Source organism: Hyposmocoma kahamanoa, unplaced genomic scaffold (genome assembly GCF_003589595.1).
Source record: "Hyposmocoma kahamanoa isolate Upper Pololo Valley unplaced genomic scaffold, ASM358959v1 94, whole genome shotgun sequence".
In the NCBI taxonomy this organism is placed as follows: Eukaryota; Metazoa; Arthropoda; class Insecta; order Lepidoptera; family Cosmopterigidae; genus Hyposmocoma; species Hyposmocoma kahamanoa.
The window spans coordinates 3,961,576-3,973,990 of record NW_020654878.1 but is presented as its reverse complement, the minus strand read 5'-3'; the positions used below and the strand labels follow the sequence as shown (position 1 = coordinate 3,973,990).

Below are 12,415 nucleotides of genomic sequence, written 5' to 3'. Positions count from 1 at the left end.
TTGTTTATTTTAAATTCCTTGAAAGAAGTACACAAAAAGAAGAATAAGTTAAGAAGAACCAGAGATGTACACACTTATCATACTAGAAACAAAGACAAACTGACAGTACCAAAAACGAGATTGAAAAGAACTGCTAAGCAAGGTTACTGTCTAAAGATAAAATTACACAATGAACTACTACCAACTATATTCAAATTGCCCGAGTTAGAATTCAAAAGAAAGATAAAAAAAATTTAATTGAAAATCCATTCCATTCAGTTGATGAATATTTTGACCTTATGCATTGAAAAAAATGCTCATTATTTTGTGACATTTAATGTGTCTATTGATAATTTCTTACTTATGCAGTTTATTTCATAACAATACATTATTATTAAATTAATATTTTAATTGTTTGTGTATGTGCAAATCTTTAAATTTATTTATGTAATATATTAAATATAAGTAGTGAATGACTTTGATAAGAAATTTTGTACTGTTGACATGCTAAATGTTAATTTAAGTTAATTGTTTATGTTAAATAAAGAATTTGAAATAAATTCTAATAAAAAATACCAACCTGCAGAATTGGTCATGTACAGACGGCAGCATATCAAGCTACACATTGACAGATCATAATGGCAATATTCAAACAAAAATGTGTAGCTTAATGTGCTGCTGACTGTACAGAATCAATTTTTGAGTAAAAATAAAAGGCAAAGTGCTAGCACTAAACTTGGACATTTTAAATGATAAAAAAAAATTAAAATGTATTGTTACTTACCGAAAAGCATCAATAGCTTTAAATAGCTGCAAATATCCAATATCAAACACAGGTGTTGGAGAAGACAACACCACAATATGACATAAATGGAATAGAAGTGCTATAGCGCGGCAGGACTCCGTGGCCAGTTCACCAGAGGCAACAAGCCAATTTGCTGCATCCGCATCTGTTTCCGCAGTCTTTGAATCCTCGTCGAGGTTAGCTGCCAGCTCTGCTAGCCGTACAGTGTCGAGATATGTTAACGCGTGGAGATAGAGAACGCTACGACGCTCATCCCAATGACATTCTATACCGTTCTGTAGGTAGAAGTTTTAAGGTTATCAATTTGTAGCAAATGTCGTATAAAATGAGTTTTGCGTTCTGAGAGAATTAAATTAACAGTAAAAGCAGAAAATTTAAACGAAAACTTACTTCCTTAGATTGTACAGACGGCAAAAGCGGTGTTGTTTTGTTTGGATACCGATAAGGCGATTTTCCAATTACACCAACCACTACAATACGCTCTTTTTTAGAAAACTCAGGAATATCTGTTATGGAGAACACCTTCATGATGATCAAATTTTCATTGTAGTACTTGAAATAATACGAGACAAATGTTAAAATACGAAGAAAATTCACTTACAACAATAAACAAAAAAACTTGATGTTTTCGTTCATAAATTATATTCGTTTATTTGCGCCCTTTGACATATTTACAAAAAAGAGATAACGATTCTACTTTTCATGACATCAGTAGTTAGGCAGCTATTTTTATTACACTTTTACATTTATTATGAAATTTATTTAACATAATAGATGAAATAATGTCTGTGTGTATACATAATTATGAATTTATTAATTTAGTATAGAAATAAAAAAAAGTGTAAGTGTCAACGTCATTATCAGCTGGTCGTGCTTACCTGTCCGAAAGTCACCAAGGTATACGGCTTTACAGTGAAAGGCAAGAAAAATGTAATAGTTAACAGCCTCGAATCTGTACAATCGCACGTAGCGGACCTCGCTGCGGTCACGCCACTTTCCCGAGATAAGTTATTAGTGAAAATAACTGATTATTCCATTATTATATGGTGATACTTGCATCGCGAAGCTTTGTATAAAATGTCGTCGGTAATGGATGATATTTGCGAGCTCCTGGACAGCTATAGTGGAAGAGACAAGGTATAGTATGCGGAAGTAAAACTACCTTGCTATTATAATGTCGTTTAGGTGGTTAACAAATGTCAGTAACCTATTGTTATAGGTTACTGTCAATCCAGTCAGGCTTATTATTATCAATAAACAACCCTGAAGTTATTCAAATAAAGTATCTTGTTTTCCGGCACATTTAAGTTCTGTGATTTTAAGAAATAAATTAATAACAAGTATCTATATGGCACTAAAGAAAAAAATTTAAATATCCTGCATTTAACTCATTTAATTTGTTGATATAAATATGCCAATTTTGAAGAAAAATCTTTTCGTGTGACATACTTGATGACCTCGGAGCCTCAATAATTTGTAATGTGGGCCCTGGATGAGGAGGCCCAGGTTCGATTCCCAGTAATATTTGGGAAATTAACTTTTCTAAATGGCTCTGGTCTGCTTGTTCTATTCTGGTACCCATATAGGGAATTCCTTCATTTGAGACCAAGTAATAGGTGGTTTAACTGGTATATATCGTTATTATTATATGATTAAATGCCTTATATAATGTATATTAGAATATAATTTTTACTGATTTTTGTTGAAGAAAAACTTAACTTCTTGCTCAAATATATTATTAAAGTAATATAGTATCTGAAAGAGGTATAATTTAAGTAATTAAAATGCTAACTACAAACATTATTGCGTTTACTACATTTTACACCACATCTTTATCCTCCGCCTGAAAAATTACATAGAAATCACATATGTGGTTTTCACTCTAAGATGACGATATGTAAATTGCATTAATGAATAATTTCTTTCTTCTTTTTATTTATTATCTTATATAAGTACTATTGCTATGTTTCTATTTGTATATATTTCTTCATAATCAATGCCATTGCAGACTTTGTATATGAGCTTATCTTCATTAAAGCTATCTGTGTGTGATATGAGATAGAAAGATTGTTTTTTAATCTATTGTAATCTACACTAACAGTATAAACAATTGACTTGTATATTATAGCAGTTGCAAAATTTGCTAATGTCAAATAAATACTCTTTCACCATTTGGACACATTTAGGTGCAAGGTTTTATGATTTAAACCTGTCCCTTACCACCAGGCATATAGCTTGTTTGTCCCATAACTTAATATCATGTAAGATACTGTAAAGGTGCATATAAAAAATCATTATAAGTTTCCCAGATTCAATATAATCAGTCATTTATCAACAATTAACTCAGACATTTCTGGTACACTGGTGACTCTGTATAGAAAAACACTGCAAAAACACAAAAAAAGTAACAAAAAATATTTTGTTTTGGTGCGTTTGTGCACTGTGTCCTATTCTTATCACTTTTGGGTACACCTTCTCTTGTTGAACTGACTTTTCAAAGATACATTTATATTATTATAATTACGAAGAACTTAAACAAGAAGCCAAGAATATTATTTATAGTATATATAGTAAAAATAAAATAAAAATAAAATTGTTTATTCAGTAACATAATGTACAGAGAAAACTAAAGACTACTTATGCGATTTAATGTAAAAATAACACATGTACCTGAACTAGGAAATTCCTGTATTTCAGGTAAAAAGTACTACTAATTATAAATGTGGATACTATTAATATTATAAATACTTTTTAGGAGAATCTTATGAAATAAAATTAAACAATTAAATAATAAATTGCCAATAAAAAAAATTTAAAAAAATAAATAAAAAATGTACACTTAAACAAGACAACATTTAATTTACGATAATAAATAAATTCTCTGTATCCTCATAGGACATATTTTGAAGAGCTTCTTGGAGAATTTTCTTTACCTTATAGCAACAGAAATTATAAATGGAATATTTGGCGTTTAATTTATTGTACAAAAATGGTCCAAGAAACACAAAAAATCTTGAAATAAAAGTATGTTTTGATGATATAATTTTGGGGCAGACAATATCTTTTCGTCTTTTATTAGTGTTTTCAGTAATATATGGGAGCAATACGTGCTGTTTGAGGAATGTGGACTTAATGAATAATTGTCTTACAGTTAATACTTTACATGACTTATACAGAAGGTCAGTGGGGTAACGGAAAGGGCGGTAGGTAGAAACCTTTAGGACAGCTCGCTGGGCTCTTTCAATGATTAGTAAAGTAGTTTTAGCTATACCACCCCATGATGTAATGCAGTAAGTAATTAATGATTGGCATAATGCATAATAAACTTGCCTGATTATTTTAAAATCAGCAGAAACGCGTAGTTTTTTAAACACAAACATTAACTTACGGAGTCGGGCGCTTAGTGCTTCGATATGGTGTTTAAAGGATAGGATGTCATCTAATATAACACCTAAATACTTTATCTTGTTAGTAATAGCAATGTCTGGACATTTACACAGGTTGTTAGTAGGCTCAAAACAATGGTGAGCATATAGTTTAGGGTTAGATATAAATGACTTTGATTTCCGCATATGGAATTGCATAAAACAATAGTATTATACTACTGAGTCGATGTGTCCACTTTTCATTTCATTTTATATATACACGGTTATTTTTAAAATACTAACAACTTCACGGGACTATACCACCGCCCGCTAACTAAAACGGGGTGACAAAAAATTTTTAGATATATAATAAAAAACGACAACCCAGTTTCGGAATATTGAAATTGTTTAATGATATTTCAGTTATGCAATTTACATTAGGGTAAGTTCCGATAATTCGAACACGTTAATTAATAAACACATGTTACTTAATTAAATAAATTATTAATTAAACAGGTTAATTAATTAGTTAAGTAATTTTAACTGTTTTTAAAAGAGAGTTTTGTGCTCTATATTTTGTTATTTAAAACGGATATTTGATCATTTAGCACTTTGCCGCGTTTTAGTTCGTGCACGGCAGATATTACTAACATCATAAACAACAACATTTTTTCTGTCCAAGGTTTGGGTGTAATTTGTGGTTGTCTTATGCGAGTGTCCGTGACATCTGCGATATAGGGTTTCCCTAGTGCGGGGCTATGAGTTTGCATTGTTATTATGTTATTACTACTAATTGAAAAATATTATTACTCTGTAAATTAATGAATTTACATATTTATTAACTATATATCTATGGTTCAGGTCATTTCTTGAAAAGCAGTGAATTACGTTTAAAAAAAATCTCTTGTTCCAGGTTGTCCGTCTAGCATGTTATGCGTTTAAGCTCTATGGGTGTGTCCGCAATGACAAAGGCTGGCAGAAAGCTGGGTCCCAGCTGTCTCATTCACGGATGATACTGCGGCTTTTTGATGACATTCCCACGATCCGCCAAACTTACAATTACGGATTAGGCAGGCATGTAAGTGATAATTAACTTATAATTATTAATACAAAGATCGAACACAAGAAAACTCCTTCGATCCAACTGGATTCGAACCAACGCCTTCAGCATACCGTGTCTGGCTCTCCCATCTGAGCTTCGCAACGACCCAGCAGATCTTACGAATTTTTCTATTGTGCTTGTTGCAGATCTTTGTTTTTTGGCTTTTAACGCCTTTTTTGTGCCTTCAGCATACCGATACAGATATTTGACTCCCAGTGGGACCAACATATAACCTGGAACCTCCCCATCTAGCGCCAATGCTAGCCGCTGAGTCACCGAGGTTCTAAAAAAACCCGCCGAATGTGTTACAGTCGGGGAATCCCATTTGAAAACTCAGGCCAAAGGAGAGACGAAATAGATAATAGAAATAATAATTAAATAGATAACCGAAATAGTAATAATAATAACACAGAAATATTATTTTTTAAATTATTTACTTATAGATTGTACAGGGTCAAAAGCATGTCAAGCTTGACACTTAAGATTTAAATCCTACTCTATGCCGCTTACGATAAGAACAGTCCAAAGTACAAAGTGTCAAGCTTGACGTGCTCTTGACTGTACTATCCACCCAAAAGACAGAAATAGCGAACGAGTTTACGGAGCGAATTTCTTTTTTTTATTGTACATCGAACAATGCCATGACACTTAATAAATTAGGAGCCTTTTCTGAGGCTCTATCTATATTTCTATCAGGTAGCAGCAACTGGTTAATTTCTCGACGTATTAGGCTCTTTTTGGACACGACACCGTAACAACAGCGGCACCGCAGTTGTAGTTGCCCTTGCATTTGTATACACACTTTCATACACACATCGCGGTAGCGCGGGCGGCGTTACTTGATATTTTCCAAGCATATTTAAAAATAAAAGGGAAGAAGTAATTTCATATTATTGAGTAATTACTGCTTTGTCCAAATATGTTTTAATTGTTTCTTACAATATTCTAATAACGGTTTTATTGATGTCCAGAGTGTCAAATTTTACGTACCGCAATGGTATAATCTTGAATTTCACGTATTTTGAGTTATAACACTATAGTAATAGCAGTGCGGTATTTTTAGTAGATGACGCCGTATTGGCTACATTTGCACCGCTGGTGCTGCGGTATGACGTCGTAACTCTTGCATCGCCGGAGCAGCAAAAAAATGCCGCCGCCACGGCACCACGTGTAATCAGCCTAACGTTCTCGATTAATGCAATTATTATATTATACACAAAGGAAAGAAAACCAAGGGATGTTCGGCCTTATTATGATAAAATAAATTACATTTTCCGTTACTATAGAGCAAAAACTCGCGTTTTAAATTTCCAGAAACACGTTATTAATGTCTTATAACAATTTAAATTTTGTGCGCAATTTTTATCGATACATATTTTCACCAATTGCGGAACTATCTAACTAACAAGTATTTTGATACTTATTGCGATAACAATATGCTAATGCTTTTCACGGCAATTATACAAAAATGTCGTTAGACGAAATGATGTCGTTAAACAATTGTTTGACGAAATTACTTATGATTTGAATAGTAGCTAAAAATAAAAGTAAGACAAGTCTTTGCACACATTATCACATCTTGTGTACGACATATCTCAATGTAATAATGATTATAGTAAAAGAGTTTGGATGTATAAACTTCCTCACATATGAAATAACTTACCAAAAATCCTTGTAGATGAAATAAACTATCTTATATAATAAACATTCTGGAGACCTGGAGACGACTAGGCTGTTCAACTATCTTTGCACCTCGGCGAAAACAGTCCAACAACGCTATCCTAAAGCGCAACTTGTCTTTTTGGGGGATTTGAATGCCCATCACCAGGAATGGTTGTTCCCATACCAAAAAACCGACCACGCTAGAAGAGAGGCGCGGGCATGTGCTCTATCGCTAGACCTCACCCAGCTGGTGAATTGCGCTAGCCGGGTACCGGACGTTGACGACCACACAGCCAATTGCCTGGATCTTCTGCTGACAACCGATCCAGACCGCTATCAAGTATCGATCTCGTCCCCACTAGGGACATCCGATCACTGTCTGGTGAAATCTGTATCTGTCTACTCCCCACCCGATCTCAGTACGAGAAGTACTAGGAGGATGTCGCGATACAAGTCAGCAGATTGGGATGCGATGCGGCATTTCTTTGCATCTTATTCCTGGAGGCAGCTGTGTTTCTCTTCTGACGATCCGACGTGCTGCGCGTCTGCCGTCTCTGATGTGATTATTCGGTCTATGGAATACTTTATTCCGTAGCCTCCTCCAGCGGCAAAGCTCGCCCTTGGTGTAACGCTGAATGTGCTTCTGCGGAAACGCTAAAGCAATTTGCGTACCAGGCTTGGGCTGATGCTCGAGATCGCAAAGCACCAGAAACCCTCCGTCTGAAGAAAGTCTTTAATAAAGCCGCTCGATCACGCAAAAAAGCGATACGGAAAGCTCGCTTCGACCATATTGGGGCCAGGTTAGCTTCATACCCTTCAGGGAGTAAAGCATTCTGGTCGCTCGCTAAATCGGTCGAAGCGAATTTCTGCAGGTCATCCCATCCGCCTTTAATGAGAGATGATGGATCGCTGGCTCATACCGCTGAAGAGAAAGCAAATCTTTTTGTTCCTCTTTTTGCTGCCAACTCCCGTCTTGACGCTACGTTGCAAATACCACTTACACTACCTCGCTGTGACTCGGAAATACCCGAATCACTATCCATCAAAAAGAGGTGTTGAAAACTTTACGCAAATTAGACGTCAACAAAGCCAGTGGCCCTGACGAAGTCCCAGCGATTGTACTGCGGAACTGTGCACCCGACTTGTCTCCGGTGTTGACTCGCCTGTATCGCCTCTCTATGAGTTCTGGAAAAGTCCCGAAAACCTGGAGGCTTGCAAATGTACAGCCTGTACCTAGGAAAGGTAGTCATGCCGACCCATCTAATTATTGACCTATCGCAATCGCCTCCATACTCTGTAAGACTATGGAGCGCGTATTGAACAGCGTCTCCGTGGATACCTCGAAGATAACGATCTCCTCAGTGATCCACAATGTGATTTTCGCCGTGGTCGACCTACTGGGGATCTTCTTGCGTATGCCACACATTTATGGAGCGAGGCTGTCGAGAAACGCGGTGAATCGCTTGCCGTGTCTCTCGAAATTTCCAAGGCCTTTGATAGGGTTTAGCATGATAGCCTATTAAACAAGCTTCCAGCCTACGGATTTCCTGTTGGCTTTTACACATGGATAGGCGATTTTCTGAAGGATAGGTTAATCCGTGTAGTTGTAGATGGTTCCTCGTCTGCTCCTCATGGTATAAATGCCGGTGTACCTCAGGGATCTGTCCTCTCGACCACTCTATTCTTGCTGCATATCAACGACCTGCTGCTGATGCCCGGTATCTTCAATGGTAGAGAGTTATGTGCCAGACGCCCGAGACAACAGCGAAGAGATCCAGTGTAAGCAAGAGGCGATGGTCACCCGGTGGAACCTGAGTCTGAAAGCTAAGCGGTACTTCACACCTGAACAGCTTTTAAATCTGTATAAAGCACAAGTTTGATCCTGTATGGAGTACTGCTGCCACCTTTGGGATGGCTCTGCCCATTACCAGTTAGCTGCCTTGGACTCGGAGGAGCGAAAAGCAAAGAAACTTATTAACTATAATTCTCTTGTGGAGTCGAAGCTTCAAAATCTCGATCATCGCAGAAAAGTAGCCTGCTTGTCGGTTTTCTATCGGATATATTTCGGGGAGTGTGCGCAGAAACTTTTCAATTTGGTTCCGCCCTCACCGGTCCTCCTTCGGTCGACTCCGCAGCACTCCATTCTTATGTCGTTGATATTCCACCTATTCGCACTAAGCGCTTTGTTTCCTCCTTTCTGATGCGTACGGCAAAGGAATGGAATGCTCTACTAATCTGTATTTCCCGAAAAGTACAATTTGGGGCTATTCAAGGCTAGAGTGAATAGGCATTTTTTAGGCAAACGCGTCCCATCGGTCACATCCTCGCTTAACATCAGGTGAGATTGTGGCCAAGCTTGTGTCTATTATACATATATAAAAAAAACCATAATAAAAAAATCCTTGCAAATCAACAACATATTAAAAAGATTTTACATGAAAGATCAATAAACGAGGAAAGATTACACCAAAAGAACGACTAGGCCATTAGTATAGTTGATTAAGAAAAGCAACTCACGATAAAAGGTTAGAGAATCCATAATCTTAAAATTCTGCCTTCTATAAATGAAATGATCTAATCAATGATTTTTATTTGAAATAAATAGTTTTATTTTTTTTATTTGTCATTAAATTTAAATTTTTTTAATTTTTCATATTGAATTTAGAAGTTTTAATTCTGGATTTTGTATTTAAATCGAGTTATTAGATTTTCGCGATTACTACATATTGAAAATAAAAGTTTTTCAACAAAACCGCGTATTACTTGTTCTTTCAAACAAACTAATTATATAACTTAAAAAAGTTTATTGAATATCACGACATTTGAGCATCGCCATGTTCTATTATTTTTGTGAAATTTTCAACTACTTTGTTATAATTATTAATAACAAGATCGAACTCAGAAAAAATTCCTTCGGTCCGGCTGATTTCGAATCAACTTCTTCCAGCAAACCGTGCCGGACGCTATGCCGACTAAGGCACGGAAAGAACTAACGGACCTTACCAATTTTTCTATGTGATTATTGCTGATCATTGTTATTAGTATATTGGTTTTTAACGACTTCAATTAATGAATATCGTGGTGGTCAAACATCGAACCATTCAATTAACTTAAATATTACAATTACTAACGTGACATCCCGAGTCAGCCGCTGGTACCTGTAAAGGTACCTGAGTGAAGAAATATATTTCTCATAGATGGCGCCACGGCAAATAAGTGAAAAAAACTAATATAATTAATATTCTTGAAATGCAACAATCTGATTTTTCAACCTAGGAATCGTCATCATCGGCTGCAGCGCTAGGCGTTCTGGCCAACTTGATAGACCAAGCCTTCCTGCCTGTAGAAAAGGCCTGCTGGCTGCAGGAGGTTGGCGTCCTGAAGCTCTCTGAAAATTCTGCAGAGAACTTGGACACTATTAGCACACTTTTATGGGCAGCTGGTCTTTACGTTTCACTGTTACAGTAAGTATTAATAGTGTATAAGTTATTGATAGTGTTGTCACTACAATTCTCATCTCTAGCGAGCTACGCACCTTTTAAATTCAAAAGAACATACTGCAGATTGTTCCATGACAGTATTAAATTAGCTTTCTCGGTCAAATTTCTTTATTTTTTTTAGTTCATGACCCTTAAAATTCGGAAGTCGTAGATATCCACAGATCCAAGGTAGAAGCGATCCAAGAATCTTTGTGTGATTTAGTTGCGGCTTCTGATTCAAAAAAGTAAAAGTCGAAAACTTGAGACAAAACAGATATAACTTTTGTAGGTTAACATGAAAAAAAAACCAATTTTTTTGGTATTACCATACCTAGTTTCGGATTCCAGTGCTTGAAATCATACTCAAGTCCTGACTCGAGCATTGAGTAGAGTTCTGGAATACGACCCCTAATCCCGACGACTACTTACTTGTATCCAAGGCCATGAAATAAATTTTTTAAATGTGGATTAGGACTTGAAACAAGCCCGGCCAATTTATATGAAGATAAATTTATGTTCCTATCTATCCCCAAATAAATTTGGTGGGGGCACTTACATAACTGTCGGGTACATTGTGCTTTTATTCATTTATTTTATTAAACAAATAAATAATTACTTTCAGAACAATAGGTACTATCCGGCACCTATGGTGGAGTAGAGACTGTCTCCAGAAATCATCAGAAGGCGGAGGAGCCGATGCCAAAAAGAACTTAGACGTAAGACTTATCCTTCAAGCTGTAGTCGCTGGCAAATTATGCCTGGACATAACACATGCTGTCAGCTGCCTTCCAGCAGGTTGGCTATGGGGGGAGAAGATAGGGCCAACCAAAGTTAACATTATAGCTACCACTTCTTCTGTCATAGGTATCGCTATGTATTTTGCTAAGAAAATACTTTTGAAATAATTAACTTGTAATTAGAGAGATTTTGTGCTTGTATAGTGTTCAATAAATAACGTTTGCATGTGGAACAAAATGTGATTGTAACATTGTGACAATTCTCATATAAACGTGCCTTATTCGACTTCAAAAGTGAAGTGTCAAATCTGTAGCGAATAAGGATTATTTGTTAAATTCTTAAAATATTAATTTACACTGTTATTCAAAACTACGATGACCCCTGTAACAATTCATTTGACGTTTATCATAGGGATAGGGATGAGCTAAAGTTGATTGATTTTTAGTGTATTTGATTTTTGAAGCAAAGGTCAAACCATATCAAATTTATGTCATAGGTAAGCAAGTTACACTTGAAATCGATAATGTTGATTAAACTCTGCAAGTAACTAAATAATGTACAAGAAACTCTAGGGGTTCCTCTTTGTAAATATACATTTGTACACATTTATTGTTTATAGGTTTCAAAAAAGTAACAACACTGGTATGTCAATTCGTTGCCTATGATCAAAATTCAAACTTCACAATCTCAGTACAGAGTATTAAAAAATCTGACCTCAAAAGTCATTCATCCCCTAGTTTGCCACCCTTAAAGGTGGAATATTTTCTTCAAATTTGAGAAACTATTAAGGTACTCTCTTTCCAATAAAAAAAAGAATCATCAAAATCGGTTCACAAATAGGAGTTATCTCGTAACATACATACAAAAAGATATACAGTAGAATTGAGAACCTCCTCCTTTTTTCGAAATCGGTTAAAAAATGAGTACACGCGCTACACATTTATTCGTTAAATTATCGAAAACTTTTTATCAATATACTTCATCTCTAGCAAATGCAGTGTAATGAAGTAACCTTTGCAAGTACTCGCAAAAAATTAATGAATTAAAAAAAACAATAAAATTGTTTTTGCGCTCATTTCTCACAAATGAACATTGATTTGGTGTTATTTGTACTACGATTTAATTTACTTATACAAAAGCTATTAATTTGAAAAGCGAGGCTTATAAAAATAATTAATGAAATGTTATGAAAATTAGTCCTAGGGATCATCCTAGATAAATTTTAGTTTAGTCCGTTTTGCTAAAAATCACGCAATACGTTTAATTATTTTTTATGGTGAGATTT

At 35.5% G+C, this 12,415-nt stretch overlaps 2 protein-coding genes across 2 annotated transcripts in view; one reads left to right on the top strand and one right to left on the bottom strand.

Moving 5' to 3' along the window:
* Nucleotides 1-1,312, bottom strand: part of LOC113237814 (protein SMG8) — a 20,432-nt gene extending 19,120 nt beyond the window's left edge. The window contains exons 1-2 of the mRNA XM_026474492.1: nucleotides 1,175-1,312; nucleotides 764-1,059 (exon numbers count right to left, since the gene is read on the bottom strand). Of these exons, the coding sequence (XP_026330277.1) occupies nucleotides 764-1,059; nucleotides 1,175-1,312 (434 nt within the window). The remainder of the gene's footprint in view (nucleotides 1-763; nucleotides 1,060-1,174) is intronic.
* A 419-nt stretch (nucleotides 1,313-1,731) lies between these two features.
* Nucleotides 1,732-11,862, top strand: LOC113237897 (peroxisomal membrane protein 11C-like). Its single transcript, XM_026474607.1, has 4 exons — nucleotides 1,732-1,921; nucleotides 5,063-5,227; nucleotides 10,190-10,377; nucleotides 11,015-11,862. Exons 1-4 carry the CDS (start codon nucleotides 1,862-1,864, stop codon nucleotides 11,295-11,297), a joined length of 696 nt encoding a protein of 231 aa, XP_026330392.1. The 5' UTR covers nucleotides 1,732-1,861; the 3' UTR covers nucleotides 11,298-11,862.
* Nucleotides 11,863-12,415: the final 553 nt, after the last annotated feature.

Coding starts and splice junctions, on each gene's coding strand:
- LOC113237897 (XM_026474607.1), top strand. CDS start 1,862: ATGTCGTCGGTAATGGATGATATTTGCGAGCTCCTGGACAGCTATAGT. Junction 1,922..5,062: donor GCTATAGTGGAAGAGACAAG/GTATAGTATGCG, acceptor CTCTTGTTCCAG/GTTGTCCGTCTAGCATGTTA. Junction 10,378..11,014: donor CTTTACGTTTCACTGTTACA/GTAAGTATTAAT, acceptor AATTACTTTCAG/AACAATAGGTACTATCCGGC.